General features: G+C 37.9%; 1 protein-coding gene across 2 annotated transcripts in view; it reads right to left on the bottom strand.

The window, feature by feature from the left end:
- grm8b (glutamate receptor, metabotropic 8b) overlaps positions 1-20531 on the bottom strand; it is a 189343-nt gene that overhangs the window by 7949 nt on the left and 160863 nt on the right. For both annotated transcript variants that reach the window (XR_014603691.1, XM_084094509.1), the window contains exons 8-9: positions 13216-13352; positions 9350-10285 (exon numbers count right to left, since the gene is read on the bottom strand). Coding sequence is in view for 1 of the 2 variants with exons in the window: in XM_084094509.1 (XP_083950635.1) it covers positions 9350-10285; positions 13216-13352 (1073 nt within the window). In the remaining variant the exon portion in view is untranslated. The remainder of the gene's footprint in view (positions 1-9349; positions 10286-13215; positions 13353-20531) is intronic.

The following is a 20531-nucleotide window of genomic DNA, read 5'->3' as shown; positions in this document are numbered from 1 at the left end:
CGTAACTTTTAATTTAATTCCACCCCGAGGGCCAGCTGTTTACCATGTTTGTTTTCATAGTGTTTGTTTCTCAAAATGAATGCTAGAGTGCTTTTATGTTCAAATTTGCGGTTTCGCTAATCCCTCGTGTATGTGGAGCCACATCACTGAGGAAAAATAGCCTATAACTCACTTATGCTAATCTAAATGAGATATGCTATCTAATAGATGATAATTAAACGTTAGAAAAGCTGAGAGGAAGATTTTTACATTTTGTACTATATATAGGCTAAAAAGCATGATAGTTTGCTTATCAAAATCAGGCTCAATGAAAAACCTATATAATTAAATGAGTATGACTATAATTTCATTGCATTTTCTAGCCAGTAACAGACTGGATGCAATCAGAGACACAAATGCTTGACCAACGCATTGGATAGATGTGACGCTAACAAACCTGAAACAAACCTGACTGTTGAAGACAAGTTGCATTTTAGCACCCCTTGTGGCTAAGCTGAAAATGTAGTGCTTACATCTTGGATAATGAACTACGTTCCGACATATTTCAGAACTTGTGAAGTTGAGCTTGTATTGCTAGCAGATCTAATGTAAGATTTTTGGGACTTTTGACCACATTAGCAAAATATCAGTGAAATTTTCATATTTATTTATGAAGCATTACTCACACAGAATTCACTTTTAAACCAAGCAGCTTTCTGTTGGTCAACTTTTCACGGGGAAATTCTTTCCTAAATGCATGGATTCCTTTTAGCCTGGCTAACGTCAGACCTCTTCTCATTGAGACGTGGTCTGGGAACCACATGTTCATTTTCTCGCATTTGAGGCGTGGTTTACGAATGCCCAGAGCCGTTTATTGGGCGCTACGAATGTCTATCAAATGCGCCTGCACGTAGCTCATAGCCAATCGTTTCAATGATACCAGATGACGTATATGTAGAGCGACAGAAATTCGACGAGGAAGAGACGAAATAAACTTGCGTTCTAAACTACTTAGAACACTATCTAAGGCTGCATTGAAAGGTAACTTCGCGTCTGATGCCATGTTGGATCCATAGATATAAACAAACTGCTTCGGTGTGTCGCATAGACGTCGTCATCGTCTTGCTGCTCCCTCCCCGTTCTGTGATTGGTTCCCTTTTTGAGGGGAAAATCTGGTCCATGGTATCCAGGCTGCCTAGCAGCGTGAATAAAATCGCGCTGCGCTCAAGGCAGCATGGGGAAACCCAGGCTAGATTCCTTTGGTAATTACTTGAAAAAGTTAGATGCTTAACCTTGTTTGCCATCACTAAGAAAGTTTTCTGTTGGTCAACGTGGCAAATCAAAGTGAACTTGAATCAACTTGAACTTGTGAAATCTGCATGGAGCAATCTTTCCTAATTGCATGGATTTCTATTGAAATGACCGCATTTCGCCCATAAAAATGCACTGAACAATGGTAAGCATGAGAACACCTTAAGTCTCTTAAAGAAACCATCTAAATGTTGGTGGTGGGATGCGGTGTAGGCATGTGACGGTATCATATTTTCAAGCTTTTATCTCGAGGGCCAGAATTTTCTAAAACACATGCTGAGGTGAATATGGAGCTGCTTCCCCCATCATTTTCAATAGGTTGGCACAATGGTTTACAAACCATTTAGTTGATTGGCAGGTATTTTGTCTGCAAGGGAAACATTCCAAGGGATAATCTATCGTAATGAGCCTCAGGCACGTCACATGCCGGGAACATTGTAAGTGGGAAAACTCGATCAATGTCAATGTGCTTAAAATCCCCTTTGCTAATTACTATGTTGGTTCGCTCCATGAGCTAATTCTGTGTTGCATGCACAACTGGATTCGACACCATGTCAGGCTTTTCACAGGTGCGTTGCCTTCAAAATGTCACTGCTCAGCAGTAGAAGAGTGTAGCACACCACTGGTCTCAAAAATACAGGTTACTAAAAGCAAAATGATGTACACACACAATCACAAAATGAAGGAATGCAAGGAAATTATTAAAATATGCAATGGATAACAAACAGTTTGCAGTCATTATCGCAAAAATTGCAAATTTACTCACTTTTATGAGAAAGTTCAGTAGTTGAGATGAGAAGGATTCTCATTTAGGGCAGAGGTTTTCAAACTGGGGTATTTATTTGTACACACACACACACACACACACACACACACACACACACACACACACACACACACACACACACACACACACTTTGCAGTTCTTGAACTGAAATAAAACAACACCGAACTTGACCTACTGTAAATAATGACACTATTACCTTCTATAGATCTTAAATTGAATTAGTTTCATAATTGATACATTTTCAAAATCATCACATTTATTAATAATCTGTATTGTATGAAGTGCTATATAAATAAATGTGACGACTTAATTTAATTATTTTTGGCTTTAGTACAGTAACAATATATAAAGTCAATTATTTCATTGTGAATAATATAACACTTTCTCACAGTATTAATGGGACTTTATATACTATGCACATATAGCTGCCTTTAAATTTTAAGAGGGGGTCCCATTGCAAAGGGGATCGTCATATTTGAGGGTCCTTGGTATAAAAAAACACCCACACAATTTGGGTGCCAATGGTGCCAAAATGGGACATGACTGAAACTACGCTACATAGCGACCAGAAAGGTCTTCTGACATGACACAAGTACCAAAGTACCAGTTAAACTTCAGAGACCATATTTATAGAACGGCTAGGTCTTGCAGATTTGCCTTTTCAACATCCATTGCCCACTGGGAATGTTGTATAAGACATCAAATTGACATCAAACATGGACGATCAAATATGCAAATCAAATTGACGTCAAAAACTTGACATCCACACACTGATGTCCTATTCTCGACCAAAATAACGACAGAAAAGTAATAAAATGCTGAAAAGATTGAAACTTCTTGAGTCTGCCGCCTTAAATAGCTCAGCTATTCTCACATACACAAACACTCACACATTCGTCATTTGCCGAAACCTGGGATCGAAGCGAAACCAGTCTAACTCTTCCCCAACTGAGCTATTTCAGCCATATGAGCAATCGACCCCAACGTGTCAATATTATAACAATTAACTGGTAACCTTGTAAATGTGGTATTAAAATTATATTATAATTACATCAAATGTATTGTAATTATAATGGTATCACTATAAATGTAAAAAATATGGATACTACACAATACTTTATGTGGGGTTTCAGCAAAAATGCTGTTTGTCACTGGTAAATGTAATAATCACTCCACTGCTTCCATTTCAGCATGGGTGTGTAAATAAAATTAAAAACCAGTCCGAAATTATTTTTTTATTAAGTTAAAGTCCAGCCACAGCAATTTTAGTTGGGCACATGCACAAATCCAACGGCTACACATAGTTCAAAAGGAGATGTGCCAAATGAATGAGTTTCGGCCTCTGTTATGAAAAAATGCTATTTAAACTAATCAGGCTGACAAAGAATTCATATGCAATAAATATCAATCAAACACACAAATCATTGATGTCAATGTGATGTCCATATGATATCAATTTGAGGTCTAAACCATGACACCAATTTGATGTAAATTGAATATACATTAAACCAATTTCAATGTGGGACTGAAACCTTCCTCTTTTCACCTAATTACCACTGGAAGACATTGCCTTCCAAACTGACCTTAAAATGACATGCAGCATCTTGATCAAGTCTTGACTAACTTTTGACGTCAAATTGATATCAAGGTTGGGTTAGGAGAATCAGGCCCTTGCTATCAGAGCATGCTACACAACTCCTTGTCCAACCTCTAGTTCTATCCAGACTGTATTGTTGTAATGTTCTATTGGCAGGTACTGTCAAATCTCTGCAACTGATCCAGAATGCTGAAACAAGAGTGGTCTTTAACAAGCCTCTCCTCATTAATTTGCACTGGTTGCTAATTGGCACTCGCATCAAATTCAAGGCACTGATGTTTGCCTACAGAACAACCACTGGCTCTGCACCCCATACCTAAACTCACTACTTCAGACCTATGAGCTCTCCAGAAGCTTGCGTTCTGCAAGTGAACGGCGTCTTGTGGTGCCATCTCAGAGGCAGAACATCCCTATCACGGGACTTTACCTTGACTGTTCCCCGCTGGTGGAATGATCTGCCTAACTCAACCAGAGCTGCTGAGTCCGTAGCCATTTTCAAGAAATGGCTGAAGACGCATCTTTTTAGTCAACACTTGATCCATTAATACTAACACTTACTATTCTATATATTGTTAGGGTTAGTCTTTTATTATAGTCTGTTTTTATTATAGTTAGGGTTATTATAGTCTGCTCCGATCCATCTTCCACGCCATATACAGTGAGGAAAATAAGTATTTGAACACCCTGCTATTTTGCAAGTTCTCCCACTTAGAAATCATGGAGGGGTCTGAAATTGTCATTGTAGGTGCATGTCCACTGTGAGAGACATAATCTAAAAAATCACAATATATGATTTTTTAACTATTTATTTGTATGATACAGCTGCAAATAAGTATTTGAACACCTGTCTATCAGCTAGAATTCTGACCCTCAAAGACCTGTTAGTCTGCCTTTAAAATGTCCACCTCCACTCCATTTATTATCCTAAATTAGATGCACCTGTTTGAGGTCGTTAGCTGCATAAAGACACCTGTCCACCCCATACAATCAGTAATGCTGAGTCCCAATTCGCATACTATCCGTCCTAAATAGTATGCGAAACTAGAATTAGTACGTCCCAAATCGTAGTATGTTGAAATGAGTATTCCCAAGATACCCGGATGGTCTACTATTTCCGGTTAGAATTCGAAGTGCAGATCAATGCACACTCTAACGGCTAACATTGCCCACAACCCATTGCGTGCGGGAGAGAGGAGCTTTGTGGTGATGGTGGTGATGATGTAAACATGACAGGACCCAGCAGCGGAGATGCGCCCTCAGTTTTTAAGTGTAAGAATTCAAATGTTTAACCATAATTAAAGCTATATTTAACCACACTGACTTATTTGTTGTAATACTGTGGCTGTACAAATGTTAACTTTATCAGTCCAACTAAAAGACACATGGTTACTACACTTTTACTATAGTAAAAGCATGGTTCATTTTCATCGGGGTATTTCTGAGTATTATACATGATGATGAAATTAAGTTTAAAATATGTTAAACAATAGTTATACTATAAACTTTAAATATTTTAACTCAGAAAATAAGTAGCTTTTGTTACACACATTGCACACGATTGCACATGAACGTCAGAACCAGCCGCCTCACAAACGACCTGCGTTTGGTTAATCTACGACGACGCCCTGCTTCACTCCTCAATTTGGTAGAACACATTGTAAATGTATTGTGGAAAAAACGATGAGGAAAAAAAGATAAAAAGATGGGAATAGTAAATAAAATTATATTGGATATGAATGAATGAAATGTAAAATGTTTTGTTAACAGTCGCGGTGTGCGTAACTAGGCAACCACGTTCAAGTTCACGTTGCATGACGTCATCGAAGTATGTCCCAGAACGTGCATACTCTTTTGCTACACACTCAAAAGTATGTACTTTTTCCTCACAAAAAAAGTACATACTTTTAGGTCGTAGTATAAGTAGGCGAATTGGGACTCAGCATATGAATCCAACTACTAACATGGCCAAGACCAAAGAGCTGTCCAAAGACACTAGAGACAAAATTGTACACCTCCACAAGGCTGGAAAGGGCTACGGGGAAATTGCCAAGCAGCTTGGTGAAAAAAGGTCCACTGTTGGAGCAATCATTAGAAAATGGAAGAAGCTAAACATGACTGTCAATCTCCCTCGGACTGGGGCTCCATGCAAGATCTCACCTCGTGGGGTCTCAATGATCCTAAGAAAGGTGAGAAATCAGCCCAGAACTACACGGGAGGAGCTGGTCAATGACCTGAAAAGAGCTGGGACCACCGTTTCCAAGGTTACTGTTGGTAATACACTAAGACGTCATGGTTTGAAATCATGCATGGCACGAAAGGTTCCCCTGCTTAAACCAGCACATGTCAAGGCCCGTCTTAAGTTTGCCAATGACCATTTGGATGATCCAGAGGAGTCATGGGAGAAAGTCATGTGGTCAGATGAGACCAAAATAGAACTTTTTGGTCATAATTCCACTAAACGTGTTTGGAGGAAGAAGAATGATGAGTACCATCCCAAGAACACCATCCCTACTGTGAAGCATGGGGGTGGTAGCATCATGCTTTGGGGGTGTTTTTCTGCACATGGGACAGGGCGACTGCACTGTATTAAGGAGAGGATGACCGGGGCCATGTATTGCGAGATTTTGGGGAACAACCTCCTTCCCTCAGTTAGAGCATTGAAGATGGGTCGAGGCTGGGTCTTCCAACATGACAATGACCCGAAGCACACAGCCAGGATAACCAAGGAGTGGCTCTGTAAGAAGCATATCAAGGTTCTGGCGTGGCCTAGCCAGTTTCCAGACCTAAACCCAATAGAGAATCTTTGGAGGGAGCTCAAACTCCGTGTTTCTCAGCGACAGCCCAGAAACCTGACTGATCTAGAGAAGATCTGTGTGGAGGAGTGGGCCAAAATCCCTCCTGCAGTGTGTGCAAACCTGGTGAAAAACTACAGGAAACGTTTGACCTCTGTAATTGCAAACAAAGGCTACTGTACCAAATATTAACATTGATTTTCTCAGGTGTTCAAATACTTATTTGCAGCTGTATCATACAAATAAATAGTTAAAAAAATCATACATTGTGATTTCTGGATTTTTTTTTTTTAGATTATGTCTCTCACAGTGGACATGCACCTACGATGACAATTTCAGACCCCTCCATGATTTCTAAGTGGGAGAACTTGCAAAATAGCAGGGTGTTCAAATACTTATTTTCCTCACTGTACATTTAAATATGCTCCTTCCCTAAAAAGAGCTTATTTATCATAGAGACAATTCCTTCCGATCTCATCCTGAATACAGGAACTTCAAACAATCTTATCACCTTAACATTTGGCTGTTCTTATTTGAAAGAATATCGAAGATGTGGGAACAGAAGGCTATCCCTTTGATTGTTATCCTCAATTTACATTTAAGACAGAACTTCATTTACATTACGAGTGGTAAACTGTAACAGGATAAAAGGTTTAAGATTTGGATGTTCTGGGTTCGTTCTGACGCTGGTGAACCCAAGGTGTTTCGTGTACTTTGCAACTGCTATGCTGGAATAAACTTCATTTTCGAGATGTTCGACGTCCACATAATTTTTTCTAACAATATCTATAAAAAAATTTAATAAAAAGAAAAACCCAACCAGAATTAAACCATCTATGCTAACAGAAAGCAGTTAGGTCATCAAGTTCGACTCCATCTATAACTGTTATATCTTGAGAAAATCGTGTTGTCAAGCTCTTGGAGATTAATTCTTAATGAGCATTGATTTCAATTTTCAGTTTTTGCACAAATTGTCCTTTAACATAACACTTGACATCAATGTCTGACAGCAAATCTCAGCAACACATGCCACAGACTTTAGACGTGCAGAGAAGACGTTGTGTTTTAATCCTGGCTTCTCTCGACAGCACTAATGAGCGCTGGACAGAAATACACCCCGGTGCATGAAAGAACAGAGGGTACAGCCTACAGTCTGCAGTCCACCACTGAAGTCATCAACATTACGAGACCCACACTGGCCCGGACCGACAGAGGCTGCACGCTCTATTTATGGCCCATTAACAGCAGCACTATTCCTCCAGGTCATGTTTGATCATCGCCATATATCTGATAATGAGCATCTCTTAGATGAGAAATTGTTTTTGATACAAAAACCTAAAAGACTAACAAGGACTGTATACTGATGGAGCTGCCGATGAGGAGATGACATATAGATGATCCTCAGCTGTTCACTTCATCATGTTGCCACAATAACGAGAGATTTATGTAAAGATAGATAATGACAGTAATAACTATAATAATATATATGTATATAGATGTTTGTGCAACGATTGAGGGATGATTCATGTTAAGTTGTAATATAACCTACTGTAATTAACAGAACTGAAAATATGGCTGAAAACAACAAAATACTATTACCTAACACTAAAGCATATAACAATTCCATACACACATTATGTAAACATAATTGATCACAATTAGGGTGATGATATTAAAAAAGATGATTTAAAAGGCCACACAGAGACTCAAATTAGTGAATAGCCTTTTAAATCTGTAAAATAATAATAATAATATTTATTAGAGAGAATTGGACTTTTAAAACTGTATATATGAGGACAGTTCATTATAATATAATATAATATAATATAATATAATATAATATAATATAATTTATAATATAATATTTTATTTCAGTCTAATAAAAAATAAAATATGATATAATATATAATTGTATTATTAAATTATTTGAACAATAATATTCATATAATTAAAGTTATAATATATTTTATAAAAATATTTTTTTCAGTCTAATATAAAATATAGTACAAATATATTATATTAATATTAATGTCATTAATATTATATTATTTTATATATTTATTTTTTTGTTTAATATAATATAATTTGTATTGCATGCACAAACATTGCAACTTAAAAAACAATGATGTAGCATTTCGTCACTGCTTCTTTCAAACTAATGAAAAATGTAGGAAAATTTGCATCATTATGTTTTTTTTAATTACTTTTTTGAAAGAAATACTTTGATTCAGCAAGGATGAATTCAATTGATCAAAAGTGACAGGAAAGACATTTATAATGTTGCAAAATGTTGTTTTTTTTTTCAAATAAAAGCTGTTCTATTGAAAATTGTATTCACCAAAGAATCCTGAAAAAAGTTTTCACAAAAATATTAAGCAGCACAACCATTTTCAACAATAATAAGAAATGTTTCTTGAGCAGCAAATCATCATATCAGAATGATTTCTGAAGGATCATGTGACACAAAATCACAGGAATAAATTACATTTTAAAATATAATATAATGGAACATTTTAAATTGTAATATCACAATATTACTGTTTTTATTGTATTTATGATCAAATAAGTGCAGCATTGGTGAGCGTAAGATAGGTGCTTCTTTCAAAAACATAAAAAATCTTACTGACCCTAAACTTTTCAACAATGTTATATACAGTATTCTGGTAACCAGTATCCAAAACTAAAACGCAAGTCAGCAGCAATGCATTGGGGAAATTAGAAACATTTCGGCTGTAAAGGTGTCACAACACATGACAGGATGCAGACGATCTCACCATGGCAGCCACCGGGAGCCTCCTTTTTCGAGTCTTCACCTCATAATTGTACATAATTTGTAATACATTTATAAAACCGCACTTAATTAGCACTTCATCATAGACTCACCCTCTCAGCAGATTGTGCAGTCCCAAAGAAGATGGGTATGAAGGCCAGCCAGATGATGCAGGTGGTGTACATGGTAAATCCAATGGGCTTGGCCTCATTGAAGGTCTCCGGCACTCCCCTGGTTTTGATAGCGTAAACAGTGCACGTGACCATCAAAAGGATGCTATAGCCCAGCGAGCAGATGAGTGACAGGTCCGAGATGTCACACTTGAGCACGCCTCGGGAGTTTTCAGGGTTCTGCGTGCGTTGCTCGCCGTAATCCACAACGGTGTGCGGCGGGTCCGCCACGAACCACACAAACACCCCCATTAACTGAACCGAGATGAGGCTGAAGGTGATGACTAGCTGGGAAGCGGGGCTTATGAACCGCGGCGCCGCGACCGAGCATTTCCCCTGCTCAAAGATCCGATGGATGCGGTTGGTCTTGGTGAGCAAGGCGGCGTAGCTGAAACACATGCCGAGACCCAGGAAGATCCTGCGGAAGGAGCAGACGGCCACTCCGGGCGCAGCTATCATGGGGAACGTGATGACGTAGCAAAGGAAAATTCCCGTTAGCAGCACGTAACTCATTTCCCTGCCAGAGGCACGCACGATCGGCGTGTCGTTGTAGCGTACGAAGGTCACCACGACAAAGGTGGTGGCGAGGATTCCCAAAATGGCGATGAAGACAGGCACCACGGCCCACGGCGAGTGCCACTCCAGCTTAATGATGGGGATCGGCTGGCAGCCGGTGCGGTTTTGATCTGGCCGTTGCTCGTACGGGCAAAGCTGGCACGTGAACTCGCTAGCCTGGAAATGGTAGCCCTCGCAGCGCTCGCAGTGCCAGCAGCAGGGAACCCCCTTCACAACTTTCTTCCGCTCGCCGGTCTGGCAGGGCAGGCTGCACACAGACACGGGCACCGCTGCATCCCCGCTCGCCCACTGCATGGCATTCATCTGAAGAGAAACATCACAGTCATTCCCGTAACTTTCAAAAAGCATTTAAACAGGAACCGTTATGCCCTTTTACAAAGTCTTGATTTTGTTTTTAGGGTCTACTAGAATTGGTTTTGAAGCTCGAATGTTAAAAAAAATCGTGGTGGGTCAGGAAGTTCATGGAAGAAAACTCGATACTACAATCGGGGCGTTTCAGGGAGTCCAGAAACAGTAGCTAAGTTTCCATCCACTTGTCAATCGAATTATCTGAAGTTCGGTAAAAAAACTCATGCGAATAAAGCTGGTGAAAGTGTGTTTCCATCCAACGGCTTTAAAGCGAATAAAAACCTGTGCGTAATGACGTCACCTGCTGTTTTGCGATCAAATTGGTATATCGAATTGATTTGAGACATTTTAAGGTGTTTCCATTTAATTTCGCACTGAATCGCACAACATTCAAGCAAACATTTGCGAAGTTTTGCTAGACAAAATGGATTTATACAAATAATGTTTCCATCAGCGTTTATCGCATAAGCCGTATATCGATCAAGATAAAATCTGATGAGACCGAACATATTTCATTTGAGTCGATATTCATGAAATTCAATCGAATTTTATTGTTTCGATAAGGAATTTTTCATTCGATATCACTTAATTCAGATAAAAACATGTCGATGGAAACATAGCTAGTGATGTAGAGAATATCTCCCTTTGGAGTGACTTCATGCTTTGTGACTTTGCAGACCTTTTTCATGCTAAAACAGCAACATTACACACTCAAGAAAGTTGAAAATGTAAAACGTTAAAGGTGGGGTATGTGATTTCCATTTTTTCAAAATCACTTGAAATCCTATTCCTAACCCACTTACAGCCACTGAGTTAGAAGCACTGAAATGAAAATTAAGCAATTTAATCATCTGTGGAACGGGCAGGACTCGAAAAAGTCCAGCCAATCATTTCTAAGACCACCTAGAATCATTGGACAGTAAGTTCGTCAATCAAACGGTCGTACCATACCCCCCTCCCCCCATCCCATCCATGTTCTTCGAATGGGTGGAGTCAGGGCCAGCGTTGGAGGAAAGAAGGTAGGACCATTTGAGTTGTGTATTTTCAAAATCTGCCGGCCGTTTTGCAAATCCCATACCCTACCTTTAAGATAGGTCCTCATTATTAACCCTTAAACAGGCAAGAGTGGAAAATGATCAGCAAATACAACATTTAGGCCTGGTTTAGGCATAATAGTCCTCCTGTAGCTCAAACAGTAGAGCTTTGGCGATTGCAACGCCAAGGTCATGGGTTCAATTCCCAGGGAAAGCAAGAACTGATAAGAACATAAATGTGTACCTTGAAATGCAATGTAAGTTGCTTTGGATAAAAGCATCTGCCAAATGCATAAATGTAAAATGTAAATGGTTTCACAGACAGGGTTTAGGTTAAGACAGGATTTGGTCTTAGTCCTTAATTAGGACATTTAAGTAGCTTTTATAAATATGCCTTAGAAAACAAAACCATTACTGATGTGCATCTTGAGACTCAACCTCAGGGGTGGGCAAATCTAGCCATTGAGCTCCAATGTCCATATAATGCTCCAAGCTCCATATAATATATATAATGCATATAATCCCTAATCAAGTATATAATGTAATTTATGACAAAACATTTAATTTTCAAGTAATCCTGGTTTGAACTTTGTTTTTTTGGTTTTGCATGAACAACATATCACTTAATTTTCTTTTTCAGCATCTTACGAAGATGTTCACAATTAATATTAGTAGCTGTATTGCTTATCTTTTTTTTTTTTTTACTAAAAAAAGTAAGATTAATATATAACTGCTTCCTGCAAAAGGTCAGAATGTTCAGCCCCATGGGTGTACGTATTGGTTTTAGGTCAGACTGACAAAGGTCAGAAAAAACGAGCACAGAAAATTAGAACCAAGACATATGACTCCCAAACTCAAAACAGACTCAACTATGATAATGATGATAACAGTATTGGGTGAAAAATTATTTCTCATGCCTCCTACAAGAGACTAAAGAGTTTGCATCTTGTGGTGCATTTTTGCTGTTTAAAGGTTAATAACTTGTATGGGAAATAAAAATAAACAAATAAATAAAATACATATTTAACAAAGGAATATATTATTAAATTAACATTAATTAAGAGATAATAAAAAGATAAAGATGGAAAATTAGACTAAATTAATCAACAATAGCTATAATGGCCTGTTAAAATAAAACAAAATCAGAACACAAGTCGACACCTACAGTTAATTTTACATCTATAAAAAATATTTACAATATAATATAATATAATTAATTTGGTACGCTTAAATGTTTTTAAAAGTAGTATGCATTTCTTTGATCAAAAATACAGTAAAAACAGTAATATTGTGAAATAATATTACAATTTAAAGATAACTGTTTTAAATGTATTTTAAAATGTAATTTATTTTTGTGATGGCAAAACTGAATTTTCAACAGCCATTACTCTTCAGTGTCACATGATCCTTCAGTTGTGCTTCATATTTCTGTGAAAACCATGATAAACTTTTTTCAGGATTCTTTGATGAATAGAAAGTTCAAAAGAACAGTGATTTTTGTAACATCTTTTGTCTTCACTGTCACTTTTGATCAATTTAATACACATTTGCTGAATAAAATGATTAATTTCTTTCTTTAAAAAAAAAAAAAATCATACTGACCACACCCTTTAGAACGGTAGTGTAAATCAGCATCTATGTATCAACACATTCACAGTTAACTTTACATCTATGCAACAAAAATTACTTCTGAATTACGGGTGTTAATTCAACACCACTAATTGTACAGTGTAATTGCCATAATCATAATGACAGTCATCTGCACCATAATCATCATTATCAAAGTAAATAACTATAGGCAGTCTCTAAAATGTAAGCACACTTTAAAATGAATGCAGATGAACTTCTTACATTTAAATGCAGCTGATCTGTCCAGTGGCCAATGATTCTGTACTCAGCCGACTTGTTTGTTATCTGATACTGATAGATGTCATAGCGTCCAGGGGCATCTCCATTTTCATTAAACACAACAAGGGTCTTGGCACTTCCTGTCCAAAAAGATAAAACAAAATTATGATTGTCATAACACTTCTCTATCATGTGCAATGCTGAATCATCTCCCGTGGCCAAGATGAATCAGTAAACACATTAGACATTACTTGAGACATAAAAACATCAGGGTTTCTGCATAAACAAAGTATGCATAATGCTCCAGTTCCATTCAACCAACAAAGTGAATAAATTACAATCAATAATAAGCTAAAAAATTAAATCAGGGTCACATTCTGAACAAAACAATTTACTAAACTGCTAACAAAGCATGAGTGGATCTTCGTCGTTTGTTGTCTGTTATCATACAAAATCGTTCCATCATTATAAAGCCCTGGTGAGGTTTCTCGGGCCTACAGGAGTCGTCTCAGATGAGCAATTTCAGCATTATACAGAGCAGCTCGTGAGGAGGGAGAGTTTGTATCAAATGAGCATCTCTCGAGATGGGGAATCATGCATTATTAAAACACCTGCATACAGTCAGCTGTGGAGTGGGCCTGGAGGATTCACCGGGAAATGCTGTTTGCTGCTACTGTGTGACACACCTCGAGCAACAAAATAATCAGATTACCCAGAGTCTCACGCACTGCTCACACATGATCTTTTAAGATGCAGGAGAACTGCGTGCCAAACGAGCCAGTTAATTGACAGGGTTAGAGCTTACTAATAAAGTGATATGACTGATAAAATAAAGTTATCCCTAAATACTGTAGGTGACCTTATTGGGGACTGTGGCATGATGACGGTCAATCTAGTTCGCTGTATTGGTGTGACAAAAACTGTACATTTGTATTGCCAAAGAGAAAAATTGTGTAAACTGAATAAATGTATGTATATTTTTGTTTTTCAACACAAAAACCTGCATCCTGTTTACAAAACACAACTAAACAAAACAAAAAACAAAACAAAGCAAAGCAAAACAATACTGTAAAAAAAAATAAGTGAAATTTATTATAAAAAAAAAACTGGTGCAAATACTAAACACCGTCATGGTAACAGAGATCACACTAAAGTAATGCAAGGTTAGATCTAATATAGTTATTCAATGAACCGATTAACAGGGTTTTATTGTCGCATTTTTACAGTCTGTTAAAATCACAACTATTTTTTACACAATAAAAAACAACAAAACAGACACCATAAATTTTTTTTTAAAAACACAGCAAAACAAAAACCTGCATCCTGTTTATAAAACTAAACAAAAAACAACACAATAAAACACAAAACAAAACAAACACAGCAACAAAGCAAAATACAACACACAAAAAAACACTAAACCAAAAAAATAAAAGCAAAACAAAAAACAAAACGCACAAAAAAAAGTCTTGGTGTTACATATATTACAGTTATTCAATGAACCGATTAACAGGTTATTATTGTCGCATTTTTACAGTCTGTTAAAATCACAACCATTTTTTACACAATAAAAACAACAAAACAAACACCATAAAAAAAAATCAAACAACACAACAAAACAAAAACCACAAAAACCTGTTTACAAAACTAAACAACAAAACAACACAATAAAACACAAAACAAAACAAACACAGCAACAAAGCAAAATACAACACACAAAACAAAAACACTAAACCAAAAAAAATGTAATAATAAAATAATAAAAGCAAAACAAAACGCAACAAAAAACGCACAAAAAAAGTCTTAGGGTTACATATATAACCCAGTTCCCTGAAAAGGGAACTTTAGTTCTTGACGCTATGATATTGCCTTTTGTTTGTGCCGGTGTCTGAAGCACGTGTAAAAACACACTAATCATTGGCAGAGGCAGTCATGTGACATCACTCAGCCTGCTGGCATGACTAAAGAATACCCTGAGATACCCTATATACCCTATAACAGGGAACGACAACTGGCGGCCCGCGGGCCAAAACTGGCCCGCCAGCAATATTTTCTGGCCCGCAGGATTATTTTGGAAGTCCTAAATGCTGCACAAAACTCTTCCAATACTTAAGAAAAGCCGTAGTCGCGCGGCGATTTCACCGCAGCATACTGTGTGAAACGCACATAGGGAATCATGCGGCGCGGGATTACATTTTAAAGTATAACTGTGCATATAACTGCGCCTGCCGCGTCTAGTTATATGCTTGACCACTTTGTGTGCATTCGCGCGTCAAAAGACGGTAGCGGTCAGAACTCTGGTGTACTTTGGACTGAGCGGGCGGTCTGACTGACAATAGCCCACTCCCGACATCTTTTGACAGCGTATCCGCACTTAATTCTGACCACCTGTACACCTAGCTCTGAGGAGCTGTTTGGTACTGAAACCATTGTCAGTCAACAACATTCTTTTTTTGCAAGGATGTTTGAAATAGTTCGGCAGAAAATAGCCTACTTTATTTGTCAGTAGGGCAATATGATTTTCGTTTATGTTGCTTAGAAATTTGAGTGATAGGCTTTGTCCTATTTAATTTATGTTAGGCTATTTATATTTCATAATTTTTTTCTGTGGCATTTTTTTTCTCTGCTGACAGTACAATGTTAAAATAGCCTAATTGACACGAACACAATTTTTGTATAGCATTTATTATAGGCTACTTAATCTCCTTCTTTCCGTTAGAGACATTTGAATGTGAGATTATGGAAACGAGATCTAAATTTTGCGGACCGTCAGGTCGGGAAATAAAGTGGGTGAACACCAAGTGCATTTTAAGCGGTTGCTGAATAGAACCTTGTGGGAGCGGGACGGAAAAAAAACAGTCCCGCGCAGACCTGTATGTGTGTGTCCCGAATAAATAATAATAAAAAAAAGGAATAAAGTTCAAAAGTAAGCGAATGAGGTATGATTGCTATTCACACCTTTATTAAAATGGCTGTAATCTGTTACCACAATAGTACTTGATCTGTTTAAAATGATTTCCTTGATATATGCCTAAGGTGTTAAATTAAAAATCAAAATTAAAATTTGTCTAATCCAGTAATTAATTTTTTTCTATTTTTGATCTGAGCACAATCAGAAAACCCGTCGTTATTCGTTTTTTCATTTTAGTTCAGGAAATAAATAATGGAAAAACAAGTCGTTTTTCATCTTTTTATTTTTGGTTTTAATTTGAAAAAACGATTGAACGAATGATCCACGGATGGTGACGGACCCATCATATTCTGCGATTATAGGCCTATATAAGAGTATTTAATTTGTATCCATAGGCCTACTCTGTGTTGCTGGCCCGCCATCTACTGGCTAAAAAAAATATTGGCCCGCGGCCAAAGTTATTTGACGACCCCTGCCCTATAATATACATATACATAATACATATGTATACATTATATATATACATATATATATACATATATACACCTTATGCGCCAGAGAAACGAGGGTGCCGCCATCTTTAGAATATTGTCTTTAAACTTCTGTTTTTGCGGTCACTCTGTATATTTCTATGGCATTGCTTTTGAAGTGGATTTACTTAATGTAAAGTTAACGAAAGTTATCATGAGGACTGTAATGTTTAAAGCAGATGTCTTAACAAATGTAAGTCGACCGGGAAGATTTTAAAACGAGCCGTTCATTCATAAACACGCAAAATCGCTGTGAAAATACAGACCGGAAGTCAAAAGACAACGAGCGCAGCGCTGAAAAGGGGCGGGGCTACATAAGGTCTATACATATACATAATACCCTATACCCTGAGATAGACGTCATCAACTTCGATTTGTTTGAAGGAAGGCATGCATGCCTGAAGTATGACGCAGTGTCTCGTTCCCTTCTCAGGGAACCCGGGTTACACACGTAACCCTAAGACGTTCCCTTTTGAGGGAATTCAACACTGCATCAGTTGCTAACGCTATGGGAACGTTAATACCCACTACGCCATACTGAAAAATGCCTGGTAAGTCTTTATAGTCATGCCGGCCCGATGAGTGACATCACATTGCTGCCTTAGCCAATGATTGGCGCCGAAGACATTTCCATAGCGTTAGCAACTGACGCAGTGTCGGGTTCCCTCGAAAGGTAATCATCAAAACCCACCACAATAAAACACAACCCAACAAAACAAACTGCTTAAAAAAAGGAAAAAAATTAAATATAACAAAGCAAGGAACAGATAATTAACATAAGGAAGATAATTAACATAATTATTAAAAAAAGGTAACGATAAAAAATATGACAAAAGGAGTCAATAACAGTTATAACGAGCCACAGACAGAAGACGGATCACGCACTGTCCCTCACATAAATTGTCTAGCGCAATGAGTAAAAACAAGTAATAAAAACTCGGTGAGTGTTTTAGCGCAATTTTCTCACCTCATGGGATCACAACACTAAGAGATAGTAAATCTTTTCCTGGATTTTTTTTGTGCGTTCCCGAGATTAGACCTTCCTTAACATAATGCCGAAAACCCGAAGTCTCTAGGTGGTCTGGTTGAGGAGTAGATAGAAGTGCAAGATTGGCGCGCACAGACAGAACAGAAATCATGAGTTAACAATCGCAATTTTGTCCGGTGGAAAATTGCGCTAAAAATCAGCACAAATTTGGTATAAGCCTCTTGATCTTGATCCAGGACACTGACCGTTCTCTAATCAACGACTTGATTGTGGCCTTTTGCTAGTGCAATCCAAACGCCTCGCGCGAAGACTGTGACAATACAGAGGGAATGATTAGAGGGTGGATGAGATGTTTTGATTAAGCCAAGTCTTGGTTTAATCACAGGTTAGACCTCATTTTCAAGACTTGCAATTAGACAGAGGTAATTCAAAGTGGTCTGTGGAAAGAACAACATGGAGAGGGAAAGTGCCTAAAACCAACGAGCCATTCTACTGTAATTTATGCGTGGCGTGTAGGCACAAGTTTCGGCTTGATCTCGGCATTACTTTTCACAGTATATGCACTGCAGATATCATCCGCAGTGGAGTGAATCACTCTTGTGCACTGCCTGAAGATGTATCTCATTATAACACTCTATGGCTAATATTCAGCATCAACAATGAATCAGCTCAAGTGTGCTGTATTTAAAAAGAACAAAGGCGAACAAAACGAGTTTATGAGTGTGCGACAGCTCCAAAAAATCCTGGAAACTCAAGTCTCAATTATTAGGGCTGAATACACAATTCCCAAATGTTAAAAAAAAAGGATGATTTCTGAGTAAAAGGGATACTTCTGAACCGCTATCTTAGTTCATTTGCTGTGAGGGAAACAGACATGTAGGGAGATTCATACTACTAGCTATTCCAAGTTCACCAAGTTTTGTTGAGGAAACCAAATCATGGGCATTTAATTGATGAAGTGAGCTGAGAGAAAGAGCAAAGAAGATACTTTGAGGAGACTTAGTTAAAAGATTTTTCAGATCAAATAAAATAAAATAAAATAAAACAAAACAAAATAAATAAAAACATTGAAAATAAAACAAATAAAAAATATATAAAATAAAAGTATTAGAAAATAGAAAAATAAATAACAATGGAAAATAAATAAAATAAAATAAAATAAAATAAAATAAAATAAACCACAGTCTCAGCTTTGATTATTTTACGGCCAGATACTCAATTCCCTTATGTTATGGGCTACTTTTGAACCGCTACATCTTACTTAATTTCCTATGAGTGAAATGCCTTCAACAACCTTGCGAACTCGAGGGAGATTCATACTAATAGCTATTTGATGGAGCTCATGCTGAAGTGGTGTGTTTGCCAGCTCTCTTACGGGAAGTGCTAACCTAATCAACAGAAGTTGAATGCTCGAGACGCTCACGCCCTTGAAACACAGCCCGAGTAAATGATAAATAAGAGAGTTTTTGCTTTAAGGAGGGCGTTCAGTCATGTAGAGAGCATGAAAGATCATCTCTGTAGGGTGCGTCTCTACAATCCCATCCACCAGGCTTGAATCACAGCCAACTGAAAACCATGACCACTAGCATTGCGTTTTTGGCAAAAGTGAAGAGTTGCGAGCCCTACACTGGTTCATTCTATTGGATTAGAATGTTTTATGCGTCTTCTGAGAGCTTTATGCCAAAGTGAAATGCAGAAGGACTACCTGAGGCTTGACCTTTGGACACATAAGTTGGCCAAAGAAAGAAGTGTTGAGGAAGGCTTGCTTCCCTGAGGTCACGTTTTTAAAGGAGTTTTATGCATTAAGTCATCCCGCAGTCCAAGTTTATCCAGTCTTGTGGAAATCAAATTATGGGCATTTAATTGATAAAGTTAGAGAGTGAAGAAAGAAAGAAAGAAAGAAAGAAAGAAAGAAAGAAAATAAATAAATAAGAAAAATTTGAAAATGAATACATATATATATATATATATATATATACACACTCACCTAAAGGATTATTAGGAACACCATACTAATACTGTGTTTGACCCCCTTTCGCCTTCAGAACTGCCTTAATTCTACGTGGCATTGATTCAACAAGGTGCTGAAAGCATTCTTTAGAAATGTTGGCCCATATTGATAGGATAGCATCTTGCAGTTGATGGAGATTTGTGGGATGCACATCCAGGGCACGAAGCTCCCGTTCCACCACATCCCAAAGATGCTCTATTGGGTTGAGATCTGGTGACTGTGGGGGCCATTTTAGTACAGTGAACTCATTGTCATGTTCAAGAAACCAATTTGAAATGATTCGAGCTTTGTGACATGGTGCATTATCCTGCTGGAAGTAGCCATCAGAGAATGGGTACATGGTGGTCATAAAGGGATGGACATGGTCAGAAACAATGCTCAGGTAGGCCGTGGCATTTAAACGATGCCCAATTGGCACTAAGGGGCCTAAAGTGTGCCAAGAAAACATCCCCCACACCATTACACCACCACCACCAGCCTGCACAGTGGTAACAAGGCATGATGGATCCATGTTCTCATTCTGTTTACGCCAAATTCTGACTCTACCATCTGAATGTCTCAAAAGAAATCGAGACTCATCAGACCAGGCAACATTTTTCCAGTCTTCAACTGTCCAATTTTGGTGAGCTCATGCAACTTGTAGCCTCTTTTTCCTATTTGTAGTGGAGATGAGTGGTACCCGGTGGGGTCTTCTGCTGTTGTAGCCCATCCGCCTCAAGGTTGTGCGTGTTGTGGCTTCACAAATGCTTTGCTGCATACCTCGGTTGTAACGAGTGGTTATTTCAGTCAAAGTTGCTCTTCTATCAGCTTGAATCAGTCGGCCCATTCTCCTCTGACCTCTAGCATCAACAAGGCATTTTCGCCCACAGGACTGCCGCATAC

Source organism: Abramis brama (assembly GCF_963993115.1).
Source record: "Abramis brama genome assembly, chromosome: 20".
Taxonomy (NCBI): domain Eukaryota; kingdom Metazoa; phylum Chordata; class Actinopteri; order Cypriniformes; family Leuciscidae; genus Abramis; species Abramis brama.
Note: the sequence above shows the minus strand (reverse complement) of the source record. Positions and strands in the feature narration are given on the sequence as shown.